The sequence below is a fragment of the Hyperolius riggenbachi genome, chromosome 4 (genome assembly GCF_040937935.1).
Source record: "Hyperolius riggenbachi isolate aHypRig1 chromosome 4, aHypRig1.pri, whole genome shotgun sequence".
NCBI classification, from domain to species: Eukaryota; Metazoa; Chordata; class Amphibia; order Anura; family Hyperoliidae; genus Hyperolius; species Hyperolius riggenbachi.
The window spans coordinates 28,238,227-28,254,742 of record NC_090649.1 but is presented as its reverse complement, the minus strand read 5'-3'; the positions used below and the strand labels follow the sequence as shown (position 1 = coordinate 28,254,742).

Below are 16,516 nucleotides of genomic sequence, written 5' to 3'. Positions count from 1 at the left end.
CCCCCTTGGTGCCTCTGCTTTGCCCCTTTTGGACTCAATTTCCAGTTCGGTCCAGCCATTTCCTTCTAGCCACTCCATCTCCTGCTCCCTCTAGCCTTGTACATCACCGCTTCCTGCATGTCACATGACATACAGGAAGCAAAGCGATGCTGTACATGGCTAGAGGGAGCAGGAGGCAGAGAGAGGAGGACAGACAGCACTGAACTTGGTTCGGAGGTGAGTCCAACGCTGCTGCACGCGCAAGCACTTGGGGGAGGTTTGAAGCCACTTCTTTAAGTGGAAATGTGAAAGTAACCAAAATGTATTATTCCAGTGATAAATACTGTAAATCAAAAAAGGAAGAATCAGTAGAGCAAATAAATGACAGTTAACCAACACCGGTGTACCGCAAATATTAATTATTGCATATCAAATCAAGTACAAAGGAGCAACCCCAATATTTGGTATAAAAATACTATTTATTAGTAAATAAATAACCACATACTCCAGAAACAACATTCACACACTCAATAAAGTGCTCAGTGGTATAAAAATAATTGGGCCCTATCAACACTTATGGTTTTGGCAGGTAATACTAGTGGTTGACTAAACAGTCCTGATCCTCTAACCTGTGTACTTATAGCAGTCCCGCCTCACCCCTTGTATGAACTTGACCACAAATCACCTTGTTATAAATTGATTGTCTCCAATATTTTTTTTTTTTTGTGCATACAATGTGCAACCAAGGGTATTACCACCTCCACACAAATTATACTCATCAAACTGCCAGGATCCCATCTTTTTGTGGTCATACATAACTGGGTAGCCCTGAAAGGAGCTGGATCATGTACAAGGGTGGGCCAGCCACAGTCAGTGTATGACGTAAGACATTTTGCTCCAAACCATGGAGGTTTCTTAATAATGTTAGACAGAAAATAAAACAGAAACCCAAAATGAGGTAGAGATTGAACATTCCAAATCAAATGTAAAATATCTACAGTACATTCTGCACACTTGAGATGTCCTGAAGGATTTCAGTACCTTATGCCCTTATGGTTTGTCGTGGGACAGGTAGGCCCGGTGTGTTCTATAAATTGCTTGAGACCACAACATGTCAACCCAATCACAATTCTGAAACCATGGTATTACTCTTGATCCAAATCAACTTCTCATTTTCCACTGCAAATCGTCATTCTTGACCATAAAAGGGTGGATGAACATGCTGAATATTTTCAAGCCATTTTTAATGTCAGGGACTTTAAATATTGCCTTTTCGTGCAAATCACAATTGTAGATATTTGTAAAACTATTTATTGTGAATGTCAAATTATGTATGCAGAGTTTTGAATGCTTCAGTGTCATTCCATTCCATGCTACGTGATAATACTTTGCCTCCAACTATTTCCTAGACCTTCCTATTTCTCTAAATGGTGTATAGCTTGTTCTCTAAGGGGGCTGCATTAGTTATTTCTTTAATTTTAACAGAGCTGTTTAGTTTTTTTCCAACAACAACCAAAGGTTTATGTATACTTAGTAGCGTCTAACTAGCTGATACTCTCAGGACCTCTGGAACTATTAGTCAGACACTCAGTGGTGTCTTCGGACATAGTAATCCCTAAATACTTTTATTCATGTACAAATGCTAGTTCTGCAACTGCCCGTTGGTGCTCTTCTGTTGTTATAAGAATACGAACTGATTTCTGATCTGTGGACATGAGAGGGTGCTGTATTGTCTTATGATTTAGCTTCTATTGCTTCATCTAAATTTCAGAGCCGACTTAACTTCTTTATTCCTTAACGTATAGACCAGAGGATTTAACAATGGTGTGACTATAGCGTAAAAAATTCCAATAAACTTGTCTTCATCGGCCGATGACTCGGATTGAGGTTTCATATAGGCAGCCATAGCTGTACCATAGAATAACGTTACAACAATTATATGAGATACACAAGTTGAAATGGCCTTTTTCCGCCCTTCTGATGTGCTTATTTTAAAAATGGCTCTTATAATTTTAATAAATGTTATAATAATAAAACTAATTGGTATAATTAAAATTATGATGCCAAACACAAAAATCATAGACTTGATAACAGCCACATTTCTGCATCCTAACAATAGGAGTTCTGGTAATTCACACATAAAATGGTTAATTTTATTACGCCCACAAATATCCACAATCCGTGTAACCATAACCTGAAAAACAGATGATAGAAACCCGAAAACCCAAACTCCGACTGCTATCTTGATGCAGATAATCGGGGTAATGATTGTGGTACAGTGGTGCTCAGCAGAGCTCGAATATTCGAGTAGCTCGAATATTCGAGCTCTTTTTCAGCTATTCGAGCTCGGTATTCGAGCTCCGAATAGCTGCAGCTATTCGAATGGGCTATTCGCGTACACTCGAATAGCCCATTCACTATTCGAGCTATTCGAGCAAACGGCGCTATTCGAGCTCGGTACCGAGCTCGAATAGCGTCATAGCCCAGATTGATGTCCTTAGAGCCAATCAGAGGGCTCCCAGGCCCTCTGACGGCAGCCAATCACAGAGGGGGACCCTGGCCAGCCCCTACCCTATAAATAGCGGCCGCCATGTTACGTTTCTCCGTCCTTGCCTGAGACTTGCATAGAGAGAGAGTTGCTCCTTTGTGCTTTGGCTTAGCAAGAGCTTTATTGTGGTCATTTACCTAGCGTTTTTGCTCACATACACCTCCTATACACACCTATATTGTTGTTAGTTAGTTAGACATTGTATTTTAGTTAGTAGCTTTTGTGTTACATAGAGACAGGCCAGCTGCTGCAGGCTTACAGCTTTAGGCCTCAGGGCCTGCCTGTGTGGGCAGCTGTCCTCCTGTCCTCTGTTTATTTCTCTCATCTATACCAGTATTTCTGCTGTCCTTTACTACTGATTGTATTAGTATTGTAGTTATATACTGTAACTGTACTAGGACACTCACTGTCACTGTTCATAGGCTACTAGCTGCTCCTGCGTGTGTGCACTCACTGTCTGTGTACACACTACACACACTCTATTTCCAAGTTCTGATAACTGATTGATTATTGTAATTGAATATTGTAATTAGTTAGTTGTACTCACTGTTACTACTTACTGTACTAGGAGTCTCGGACACTCAGTCACTGTTCATAGGCTACTAGCTCCTGCGTGTGTGCACTCACTGTCTGTGTACACACTACACACACTCTATTTCCTTCTGATAACTGATTGATTATTGTAATTAGTTAGTTGTACTTACTGTTACTACTTACTGTACTAGGAGTCTAGGACACTCAGTCACTGTTCATAGGCTACTAGCTCCTGCGTGTGTGCACTCACTGTCTGTGTACACACTACACACACTCTATTTCCTTCTGATAACTGATTGATTATTGTAATTAGTTAGTTGTACTTACTGTTACTACTTACTGTACTAGGAGTCTAGGACACTCAGTCACTGTTCATAGGCTACTAGCTCCTGCGTGTGTGCACTCACTGTCTGTGTACACACTACACACACTCTATTTCCAAGTTCTGATAACTGATTGATTATTGTAATTGAATATTGTAATTAGTTAGTTGTACTCACTGTTACTACTTACTGTACTAGGAGTCTCGGACACTCAGTCACTGTTCATAGGCTACTAGCTCCTGCGTGTGTGCACTCACTGTCTGTGTACACACTACACACACTCTATTTCCTTCTGATAACTGATTGATTATTGTAATTAGTTAGTTGTACTTACTGTTACTACTTACTGTACTAGGAGTCTAGGACACTCAGTCACTGTTCATAGGCTACTAGCTCCTGCGTGTGTGCACTCACTGTCTGTGTACACACTACACACACTCTATTTCCTTCTGATAACTGATTGATTATTGTAATTAGTTAGTTGTACTTACTGTTACTACTTACTGTACTAGGAGTCTAGGACACTCAGTCACTGTTCATAGGCTACTAGCTCCTGCGTGTGTGCACTCACTGTCTGTGTACACACTACACACACTCTATTTCCAAGTTCTGATAACTGATTGATTATTGTAATTAGTTAGTTGTACTTACTGTTACTACTTACTGTACTAGGAGTCTAGGACACTCAGTCACTGTTCATAGGCTACTAGCTCCTGCGTGTGTGCACTCACTGTCTGTGTACACACTACACACACTCTATTTCCTTCTGATAACTGATTGATTATTGTAATTAGTTAGTTGTACTTACTGTTACTACTTACTGTACTAGGAGTCTAGGACACTCAGTCACTGTTCATAGGCTACTAGCTCCTGCGTGTGTGCACTCACTGTCTGTGTACACACTACACACACTCTATTTCCTTCTGATAACTGATTGATTATTGTAATTAGTTAGTTGTACTTACTGACTGTTACTGCTTACTTACTTACTGTACTAGGGACACTCACTCAGTCACTGTTCATAGGCTAGCTCCTGCGCGTGTTTGCGCGTGCGTGCACTCACTGTCTGTAGTGTACACACACTAAATTTACTTGTGATTACTACTGATTATTGTAAGTTGTAACTGCTAGTTGTACTTCCTGACTGTTACTACTTACTTACTGTACTAGGGACACTCACTCAGTCACCTCACCCACCAACCCACTCCATTAAAGTACCCCACTTTTCACCCGCCCTTTTAAAAAACTTTTGTCTATACGCCCAAAACATCGAAGATGTCTGGAAGTGGCAGCCAGCGCGGTTTGGGCAAGGGGAAGGGCAGCAAGGGAATCAGGAGGAGAGGGAGCAGCATTGTGGCAAGCCGCGGGCGCGGGCGCGCCACCATGCACAGTTCCGCAGCAGCAGCGTCAGTGGCTAACATTCCTCCCATAGCCACTGGCCGTGGACGCCTTGGGCGCCGCCCAGCAGGAGCATCTGCAACTCACGCTGCAGAGACACAGCAGCAGCAGCGTGTAGCACCTGCTCCGATTTTCCTCCAGCCGGGTCGGAAACGTCCCATTGAGGAAAAGCATGCAGACACTGTGGTGCAACTCATGACGGAGGATGAGCAGCCCGCCATCAGCTCTGCATCTGAGGCCTCCACCCTCACCACCACCACCACCACCCCTGTTCGCAGCAGCTGCCCAGCAGGGTCTGGGGAGGAGGCCAGTTCACCGTCACTCGCCGACCTGTCATTCAGCAGTCTTTTGACCCCAGGCATCATGAGTAAATTGTCTGCTGTTGTTGGCGATCTTGAGGAGGAGATGCTGATGGGCACTTTGGGGGATGAGGGAATGGACAGCAAGACTGTGGCGACAGTCAAGCAGCCCATCCATGCATCAGGAGAGGAGTTTGGGGGGTCCTCATCCCAGCAGGACATGTTTCAGGAGGGGGAGGATGTTGATGACCCGGTGACAGACAGAGACTGGGTGCCACCACCTCCAGGGGATGTCGTCCTCAGCAGCTCTGAGGAGGAGGAGGAGGATGCTCTTGTGGGCCTTGCAAGGAGGCGCATCATTGCAAGCATTGGCAGCAGCAGTAGGCAGGTCCCACAGCCTGCTGGTGTCTCAGGCTCAGCAGCAGCAGCAGCAGCATCTGCCAGTACCACCACCAGCCGCACCCAAGCCCCCCAAGCCCCCCCCAAACCACCACAGGGAGACAGGCAGCAGCGCTTCCATGCCGTAGGGGGATGTTTCTGTCACCAATCTGGCGCTTTTTCACCATGCCCACAGTGTACAGCAAGTACGCCACTTGCAACCACTGTCAGCGGAAGTTGAGCAGATGTGCAGACCCCTTAAAGTTCTGCACCAGCTCGCTCATCAACCACCTTGCTGCGAAACATTTCCACCAGCATCAGGAGTTCCAGAGGCTGAAGGCATCTGGTGCTGGCAGTGGCACCACACCCATCACTGCACAGCCTTTAGCAGCAGCAGCAACAGCAGCCACCCGCCCTCCTGCTCCTCCAGCAGCACCAGCAGGAGTGCGGAAACGCACTGCTCCTCCCCCCTCTGCAACTCCTGCCGCCGACACTGAGGCCTGTTCTGGCAGCCAGTCCTCAGTGGCCTCCTCCGCTGTGTCTGCTGATTCCCGTGCCAGCAAAAGGCCACGCCAGAGCCTTTTGAGCGAGTCCTTCCAGGGGGTGGTTAGGGCTCTGCCTCCCAGCAGCCGTCGCGTGCGGCAGCTGAACGGCTTGCTGGCACGGGCCATGTGCTCCCAACTCCTGCCGTACACGCTCGTGCAGGAGGGGAGCGACATTCGTGCGCTGCTTGCTTGCGCAGCCCCAGACTGGCAGCTCCCCAGCAGACACTTTTTCTCCCGCAAGGCCATTCCTGCACTGCACCGCTTTGTGATGGCCAATGTGGAGCGAGGGCTGGAGCACGCGGTTGGTGAAAGGGTCCACGTCACCATGGACTCATGGAGCAGACGCTTCGGGACAGGCCGCTACCTGTCCTTCACTGTCCACTGGGTCAGCTTGGTGGAAGGGGGTGAGGATGGGAGAGCAGCAGCGGGCACAGCAGCAGCAGCAACACAGTGGGTGGTGCCACCCCGCAGGGTCAGGGGAACTGCAGCAGGTTCCTCCGATCCTCTGCCATCCTCCGGCACACCTGGCCAAACCCCCCGCCTCAGCAGCAGCGTGAAGGCCCGCCACTGCCAAGCGCTGCTGCACTTGGTCAGCCTTGGGAAGACCAAGCTGACGGCAACCCATGTGTTGGCCAAACTCCAGGAGCAGGAGAGGATTTGGCTGACCCCCAGAGGCCTCAGAGTCGGAGAGGTGGTGGCCGACAATGGGGCCAATCTGGTTGCCGCAATAGACAGGGGAAACCTGACCCACATCCCCTGTCTTGCCCACGTGCTGAACCTGGTGGTGCAGAAGTTCTTGCGCACCTACCAGGGGATGGGCGAACTGCTGGAAACGGCAAGGAACGTTGTGCGTCACTTCCGGCGCTCGGCTGCAGCCTGTGCGAGCCTGGAAGACGTGCAAAAGGAGCTGGATCTGCCACGCCATCGGCTGATCCTTGACGTTCCGACTCGCTGGAACTCCACCCTGGCGATGTTGGAGCGTCTGGTTGAACAGAAGCGCGCTGTCAAACAGTACCTTGCCCTGGCCACTGTTTCCGCCGCTCAGAGAAGGGACAAGACCAGCAACATCCCGTCCATCGTCCCCGATGATGACTGGAGGCACATGCAGCAGGTGTGCTTAGTGCTGGCTCCCTTTCTGCAGGCCACTAACATGGTGAGCAGGGACCATGCTATGGTCTGCGAGTGGTTTGTCTGCTGAACAGGGCCCTCGATGCTTTGCTGGAACAGGGAGCGGCAGCCTTGGACCAGCAGGAGCGGCAAGCAGCTGCACAGTCCACCTCTGAGGGGGAGGAGGAGGAGGACTTGGTGGAGGTCCCTGACCTTGCTGCTGATGAGGGGGATCAGCACAGTGCAGCTGAGTTGGTGCGGGGGTGGAGAGAGGATGAGGCTGACGAGGCAGAGGAGGAGGATGAGGACAGCAGCACTGCCGTCGATGTGCCAGCAGACGTGGCCCGCCTCTTCCCAATGGCAGCGCACATGCTGACGTGCCTGCGCAGAGACCCCAGGGTGATCCAGATGAAGCAGAGGGAGGACATCTGGATCAGCATGATGTTGGACCCACGCCTCAAGGGGAAGTTGAGCCAGTTCCTGCCGCCTGCAGGAGGAGACCCAGCGCAACAAATAAGGAGCTTGCAGCAGGCCCTTGTTGAGCGCTTGGAGGAAGCCTTCCCCCAGCCTTCCACCCCCACTGTCCAGCAGCCAGCACAGAGGCAGCAGCAGGTGCCTGCATCCAGCAGCAAGCGCCCCACAGACCTGCTGTCTCTCAGCCACGAGCTCTACAGGACTGTAGAGGCTCCGGCAGCAGTGACTAGAGAGGAGGTGCATGCAGCAGCATCCTCCACCGGTCACAGCCAGCGCCTGACCCGCATGGTAGCTGACTACATGGGGTCCTACAGCGGGCTTGACAGCGATGCCCCTGTTGATCCCATGGAGTATTGGGTCAAGCGCCTGGAGATCTGGAGCGAGCTGGCGCAGTACGCCCTGGAAGTGCTGTCCTGCCCCCCTTCCAGCGTGCTGTCCGAGCGCTGCTTCAGTGCAGCTGGTGGTGTGGTCACCGAGAAACGCTCACGTCTGTCTCACAAGTCTGTGGACAGACTGACGTTTCTCAAGATGAACCAGGCGTGGGTGGAAGGCGAGTTCCTGGCCCCTGTTGTCGGCGAGAGGGGGACATGAACTGGCTAAGAACCATCGTTAATGTGCCTTACCACCCTTTACCACCTCCTGGCTCCTGCTCACTAAGCCAGCCTGGTTCACTTTGACTATTACGTCGCCTGCAGCCACACATTTTACACCTACAGTGGGCTGCTGTGTACTGCCCTTCTGCTGTCTGTCTGTGTTTCCCACTGCCAGGGTACACAGATTTACCTTCTGCTGCCACTCTGCCACCAGCTATTACGTCAAAAAATAGCTATATCTGTGTAATTGGTTGTAAAACCAAAACTACAAAACCATAAAAAAAAAAAAAAGGTTTAATTTTTCTGAGGTGCCCGGGTTGAAAACTGTGTTGTCCCAGTTGTGTATTGGACACGATGTGGGCTGCACGACCGCTGTCTGGGACCTCCTGCCTGCTGTGTTTATTTACAGCCCTGGTATCACCGCTAGGTACCAGGGCTATTATGTCACGCTGCCTGCCTGCTGCCACACTCACACTACTCCTCCATTCCTCCTGCTGATGCTGCTGTCTGTCTGTGTTTCCCAACGCCAGGGTACACAGATTTACCTTCTGCTGCCACTCTGCCACCAGCTATTACGTCAAACAATAGCTGCTCACATTACTCCTCCATTCCTCCTGCTGCTGCTGCTGCTGTCTGTCTGTCTGTGTTTCCCAACGCCAGGGTACACAGATTTACCTTCTGCTGCCACTCTGCCACCAGCTATTACGTCAAAAAATAGCTATATCTGTGTAATTGGTTGTAAAACCAAAACTACAAAACCATAAAAAAAAAAAAAAAGGTTTAATTTTTCTGAGGTGCCCGGGTTGAAAACTGTGTTGTCCCAGTTGTGTATTGGACACGATGTGGGCTGCACGACCGCTGTCTGGGACCTCCTGCCTGCTGTGTTTATTTACAGCCCTGGTATCACCGCTAGGTACCAGGGCTATTATGTCACGCTGCCTGCCTGCTGCCACACTCACACTACTCCTCCATTCCTCCTACTGATGCTGCTGTCTGTCTGTGTTTCCCAACGCCAGGGTACACAGATTTACCTTCTGCTGCCACTCTGCCACCAGCTATTACGTCAAACAATAGCTGCTCACATTACTCCTCCATTCCTCCTGCTGCTGCTGCTGCTGTCTGTCTGTCTGTGTTTCCCAACGCCAGGGTACACAGATTTACCTTCTGCTGCCACTCTGCCACCAGCTATTACGTCAAAAAATAGCTATATCTGTGTAATTGGTTGTAAAACCAAAACTACAAAACCATAAAAAAAAAAAAAAAAGGTTTAATTTTTCTGAGGTGCCCGGGTTGAAAACTGTGTTGTCCCAGTTGTGTATTGGACACGATGTGGGCTGCACGACCGCTGTCTGGGACCTCCTGCCTGCTGTGTTTATTTACAGCCCTGGTATCACCGCTAGGTACCAGGGCTATTATGTCACGCTGCCTGCCTGCTGCCACACTCACACTACTCCTCCATTCCTCCTGCTGATGCTGCTGTCTGTCTGTGTTTCCCAACACCAGGGTACACAGATTTACCTTCTGCTGCCACTCTGCCACCAGCTATTACGTCAAACAATAGCTGCTCACATTACTCCTCCATTCCTCCTGCTGCTGCTGCTGCTGTCTGTCTGTCTGTGTTTCCCAACGCCAGGGTACACAGATTTACCTTCTGCTGCCACTCTGCCACCAGCTATTACGTCAAAAAATAGCTATATCTGTGTAATTGGTTGTAAAACCAAAACTACAAAACCATAAAAAAAAAAAAAAAAAGGTTTAATTTTTCTGAGGTGCCCGGGTTGAAAACTGTGTTGTCCCAGTTGTGTATTGGACACGATGTGGGCTGCACGACCGCTGTCTGGGACCTCCTGCCTGCTGTGTTTATTTACAGCCCTGGTATCACCGCTAGGTACCAGGGCTATTATGTCACGCTGCCTGCCTGCTGCCACACTCACACTACTCCTCCATTCCTCCTGCTGATGCTGCTGTCTGTCTGTGTTTCCCAACGCCAGGGTACACAGATTTACCTTCTGCTGCCACTCTGCCACCAGCTATTACGTCAAACAATAGCTGCTCACATTACTCCTCCATTCCTCCTGCTGCTGCTGCTGCTGTCTGTCTGTCTGTGTTTCCCAACGCCAGGGTACACAGATTTACCTTCTGCTGCCACTCTGCCACCAGCTATTACGTCAAAAAATAGCTATATCTGTGTAATTGGTTGTAAAACCAAAACTACAAAACCATAAAAAAAAAAAAAAAGGTTTAATTTTTCTGAGTTGCCCGGGTTGAAAACTGTGTTGTCCCAGTTGTGTATTGGACACGATGTGGGCTGCACGACCGCTGTCTGGGACCTCCTGCCTGCTGTGTTTATTTACAGCCCTGGTATCACCGCTAGGTACCAGGGCTATTATGTCACGCTGCCTGCCTCATTGACTGCCTGCTGCCACACACTCATCCTCCTCCTCCTGCTGCTGAATTTACCTCCTGCTGTCTGTGTGTTTCCACTGCCAGGGAGCACATACAATGGCGCTTCCAACATGCGTGCGCCACCAGCTATTTGTTACGCTCAAAAATAGCTGCATTTCTTTAAAAAAAAAATTTGAAAAGAGAAATAAGTGAAGAAGAAGACGATATAGAAGAAGATGAAGAAGATGAAGAAGAAGAAGATGAAGATGATGAAGAAGAAGAAGATGAAGAAGATGAAGATGAAGATGATGAAGAAGAAGAAGATGAAGAAGAAGATGAAGATGATGAAGAAGAAGAAGATGAAGAAGATGAAGAAGATGAAGAAGAAGAAGATGAAGAAGAAGAAGATGATGAAGATGAAGAAGAAGATGAAGAAGAGGATGAAGAAGATGAAGATGAAGAAGATGAAGAAGATGAAGAAGAAGAAGAAGAAGATGAAGATGAAGAAGAAGAAGAAGATGATGAAGAAGAAGAAGAAGATGAAGAAGAAGATGAAGAAGATGAAGAAGAAGAAGATGAAGAAGAAGAAGATGATGAAGAAGAAGAAGAAGATGAAGAAGAAGATGAAGAAGATGAAGAAGAAGAAGAAGAAGATGAAGAAGATGAAGATGATGAAGAAGAAGAAGATGAAGAAGAAGATGAAGATGATGAAGAAGAAGAAGATGAAGAAGATGAAGAAGATGAAGAAGAAGAAGAAGATGAAGAAGTTGAAGATGAAGTAGATGTAGAAGAAGAAGATGAAGAAGATGAAGAAGATGAAGAAGAAGATGAAGAAGATGAAGAAGAAGATGAAGAAGAAGATGAAGAAGATGAAGAAAAAGAAGATGAAGAAGAAGAAGATGATGATGAAGAAGATGAAGAAGAAGAAGAAGAAGACAATATAAAAGAAGAAGATATAGAAAAAGATATAGAAGAAGAAGATATAGAAGAAGAAGATATAGAAGAAGAAGATATAGAAGATAAAGAAGAAGAAGAAGAAGTATATACAGTACTGAACAAATTTCTGGACACAACTTCTCTTTTCAACTATTTTTTTTTAAAGGAACATCCCCACATAATCACTTGCTGTTGTTACTTGGAAAAAAAGAGGTTTCTTGCATCATTCACCCTCAAAACAAGTGTTGGAAGCTATTTAAGGCCATTTCGAATAGTCAGCTCGAATAATGAGCTCGAATACCGACTCGAATAGTGAGCTCGAATTCCGAGGTCGAATCGAATAGTAAAAATTATTCGACTCGAATATTCGACTGATCTCGAATAATTTACTATTCGAATTCGACCTAACTCGAATTTTGAAAAGGGGTATTTGAGCACCACTATTGTGGTATAATGTAATGGGTAACAAATTGCAATATACCGGTCATAGGCCATTACGGCTAAAAGCATACATTCTGTTATCCCCAGTGCAAGAACAATACAAATTTGTGCAATACATTCATCATATGAAATAGTTTTCTTGGCTGATAACAGATCTCTTAGCATCCTTGGGATACTTGTGGATGAATAGCAGATGTCCACAATAGATAAATTCCTAAGAAAAAAATACATTGGAGTATGAAGCCTCCTGTCCATGACTGTAGCAAGGATAATAAGAGAATTTGCAAGTAAGATGACCAAGTACATGACCAAGAAGACCACAAAAAGTATGTTTTGTACGTAAGGGATGGTGGAAAGTCCCAGCAGGATAAATTCCTTAACGTTTGTGTCATTTTTCCAAGACATTCTGGAAAAAAAAATACTATACAAGGGTCATGCAATAAAAAAAAAAAAAAAAGTAACAGCCATTGTCATTTAATCAATTAGGCTCATTTTACACTTGTGAAAACTGTATTGTGTTACCCTTTTTTCACGTCAAGGGGCCGCAAAAGTGATGCAAATCTATCGAGCCTTCACACTTAAGACCCATACACACGTCTGATTATTTTGACCAACTGTCGTTCAGACTGGACATTTAAACTACCAGTCGGGCGTGTGGACGAAAGGTCGAGCGACAGATAAAGACGTCCCTGAACGATCCAACTGGTGGATCCATATGACCGACAGTCGTTTGGATAAGTACGCAGTCAATGCGTGTGTATCAACGACGGACGACTGAAGGTATCTGTGACGGATTGTTAAAAGTTGGCGCCTGCGCAAAACTACATTAGGCCGTCCGTACGTCATACTTGAACGTCTTTTATTTACACGCGTGAACGAACATGTGAACGAGTTTTATTTTTGAACGTCTTCAGTTTATTAATAAACCTTTCAGTACGATAGTCATGTGTAATGTAATGTAACACAGAGTAATGTTTAATTTTAAAGATTTTTTTTTTTTTTTTGACACAATGATTCTGCAGTCAGAGCAAACAGACATGAGTCCAAAGCAACACAATTCAAGACAATATTTCAAAGCAAAATGAAATGTTTCACTTGTGTGTCATTGTTGTCACTGTGTAATGATGAGTTTATTAACACAATGGTTCTGCTGTGAGCATACAGGATATAGTAGTTCAAAGGCTGTGTGAGCACACCAGCAGGGATTGTCCGTTGAGGTGTTCCTGGAAGCCTTCAATCCAGCACAAAGGCTATCATTCATAAAGCATTACCGCATGCGGTAATGCAGAAACCAGCTGACTTAGCAAAATGTCAATTCATAAAAGCTGTTACCGCATGAAAAGCTGAAATTCCAGAGCAGTGAGGTAAATTACCGCTTTGTGCTGTGAATATCTCAACACATGTCAGTAAATGTCACCTGAGTTTTCTCCTAGGTGAAATTTTGAAACTTGTTAATAAAATGCCTTTTAAACCACCAGCAAGAAAACAAATACTCAAAATAATGTTGAAAGTACTTTTTCACCTACTTTTTGATACTTTCTCTATTGCAAAGTGCTACAGTTATTATAAATCGAAGATGAAAAATTTTCTCCTAGGAGAAAACGTAGGAGAAAAAGTGAATTGCATATGGGCCATGGGGCCATATGCAATTCTCCTTTTCATCTGAGTTTTCTCCCAGGAGATAATTTTTCATCTTTTGATTTTTAATAACTTTACAGTACTTTTCAACTAAAAAAGTACCAAAAAGTTGGTGAAGAAGTACTATTACAATTATTTTGAGCATATTCTTGCCTTCTGGGGGCTTAAAATGCATTTTATTGACGATTTTTAAAAATATCACCTAGGAGAAAACTTAGGTAAAAAAGTGAATTGCATATGGCCCGTGGGGCCATATGCAATTAAGCTTTTCTCCTGAGTTTTCTCCCAGGTGATATTTTTCAACTTGTTATAAAATGCTTTTGAAGTCACCAGCAAGCAAGAAAATACTCAAAATAATTTTGATAGTACTTTTTAACCAACTTTTTGGTACTTTTTTAGTTGTAGAATGTTGAAAATTTAGTTTACAGAGATGTTGAAAATTATCTCCTAGGAGATAACTCAGGTGAATAAATCAATTGCATATGGGCCCATATGAAATTAACTTTTTCTCAAATGTTTTCTTCTTGTAGATATTTTTCATCCTCTATTTAAACAACTTTCCAGCACTTTTCAAATGACAAAGTGCCATAAAGTAGGTGAAAAAGTACTATCAAAATTATTTTGAGTATCTTCTTGCTTTTTGGGGGCTTAAATTGCATGTTTTTGATAAGTTTGAAATTATTAAATAAGAGAAAACCCAGGAGAATGAGCCCATGTGCAATTAACTTTTTCTCCCAAGTTATCTCCTAGGAGATCATTTTCATATTGGCCTCAATTCCGGTAGCTATGTGAGGTAAATATTTTTCTGTAGGTAAAATACCTCATGAGGTATTTTCCACTTTTTTTTAGCAATTCTGAAATATTTTTCTCCATTTCCGAACATGAGGTAAAACATGCAGTAAAACATGAGGTAAATGCATAAACGGAGGTAAAACATGAGGTATCTCAGCAGTAAGCATGCAGTAAATAGATAATAGTAGTCTTTAATTGTCTTCCATAATTAGAATAGTCTTTGGAAGATTTTTTTTTTTTTTTTTGAGGGGGAAGATGTATTTGATTATGTAGCAACCTATGAAAAGTATATTTATAGGCATCCTTTATAAAAAAAAATCCAGTAAATATTTGGAGTTTTATTTCTACTATTCTTTTCTATTACACAGCCTGCGCAGGAGCGACACTAAAACAGCAATAGGAACACCACTAAAAACTGAAAAATGCATACAAATTGACTTTACCTCCAGGTACAGGCAGGTCTTAAACTGATCGTTAAATTATGTGCTAACATGCCCCCCAATTTCCATGAGAATAGCTATTTTCTGAAAATTACCTCATGAGGTAAAACATGGCTAAAATCTACCAGAATTGCTAAATGTCATTACCTCATGAGGAAAATTACCTCACATGAGGTAATGTGTTTGATAACCCTACCAGAATTGAGGCAATTGTCTTCAAAATAAATATTAAGCATTTTACAATTGAAAAAAAGTACACAAAAGTTGGTGAAAAAGCACTATCAAAATTATTCTGAGTATTTTCATGCTTGCTTGTGGTTTGAAGGGTTTTTTATGACAAGGTATGAAAATATTACCTATGAGAAAACTCAGGAGAAAGACTGAATTGCATTATGGGCCCATATGCAATAAACTTTTTTTCCTGAGTTTTCTCCCAGGTGATATTTTCAAACTTGTTAATAAAATGCCTTTTATACCAGCAGCAAGTGAAAAAAAATAAGTTTGATGGTACTTTTTCACCTACTTTTTGGTACTTTTTCCATTGCTAAATGCTGAAAAGTTATTGTAAATTAAAGATGAAAAATTATCTCCTAGAAAAAAACTCAGGAGAAAACGTTAATTGCATATGGGCTATGGGCAGTTTGGAGCGGCAGATGTACTTTTTTTGTTGCTTGCAGGCCATCTTTTGGCAATGTGTGTGCGATCCAATGGTCCAATACATGTAAATAATGTACTGTTCTTTTCCAGAGCCCTCCTGAAGATTTTACACCAGCCCTGGTGTGTGATTCATCTGGCAGCCAAACACATGAGAGCCAGAGCATTGACATCACAGCAACGCCAAGGCCAAGGAATAGGAGAAAACGCACATCAACTGAGGAGGCTGATAATGCGTTACTGACAATTGCCTCAAGCCTTATAAACAACGAACAGGACAATGTAGACTGTTATACAACAAACTTAGGGAGGGAAATGCAACATATGTTGGTGGACCAACGCCGGGCCTTGGAGATGATCATTAATGCCTCTGTGTATAAAGCGTTACAAGGCACCCTGGTGAACAGTGCCCCAAGTGATATAATCCCATCAAATTGTCCACAATGCTCCAGGATGCAGCATTACCAGGCACCACCTGCTTCCTATCATCGTATGTTGCAGGACACTAATTTGACATATCACAATTCAAAGTGTTGTTTAAACTGTTTGCTATTGTATATAAATTTTTTGAAATTTTGGTTATGATAAACTTTTTAAAAAATGTTCAAGTTTGTTTCATTTGCTTAAGTTTGCAATAAAAGTTTGTATGTAAAAAAAGGTTTCTACACATGGCATGTATGTGCTATTTTTTACGCCAATATGGCAGATGTGTCAGGGTTCGCTCAAGGTACAAACATGTGGTATATTTACGGCATTATGTCTGAAATGTCATGGTTTGTTCAAGGTTCAAATGTTACAACATTGTTTACGTGGTTGTGTTGCTGGCAGCAGGCAAGCAGCACACAGGTACCAAGAGCTGCACTGCAGCCTATGTGCGCTGGCAAATGGCAAAAGATTATTTGCAACACACCTGGCTCTGCTGCTGATTTCCTCGCTAGCATCAAGGACATGGTTGTCATGAGCCCGCCCGTCCACCAGGTACGTTGGTAAAGGAAGACTCTTTCAGTTGTCCATTTGCCAGCGTACCTTGTTGTGCTGCTGGTTCTGTCGCT

The 16,516-nt window shown here is 44.5% G+C and overlaps 1 protein-coding gene across 1 annotated transcript; it reads right to left on the bottom strand.

The window, feature by feature from the left end:
- Positions 1–1,735: 1,735 nt before the first annotated feature.
- Positions 1,736–12,345, bottom strand: LOC137504591 (putative olfactory receptor 2B8). Its single transcript, XM_068233173.1, has 2 exons — positions 12,280–12,345; positions 1,736–2,221 (listed from the first exon to the last, which is right to left on the bottom strand). The coding sequence occupies exons 1-2, from the start codon at positions 12,343–12,345 to the stop codon at positions 1,736–1,738; spliced, it is 552 nt and encodes a 183-aa protein (XP_068089274.1).
- Positions 12,346–16,516: the final 4,171 nt, after the last annotated feature.

Coding starts and splice junctions, on each gene's coding strand:
- LOC137504591 (XM_068233173.1), bottom strand. CDS start 12,345: ATGTCTTGGAAAAATGACACAAACGTTAAGGAATTTATCCTGCTGGGA. Junction 2,222..12,279: donor GACTTTCCACCATCCCTTAC/GTACAAAACATA, acceptor ATCTGCATCAAG/ATAGCAGTCGGAGTTTGGGT.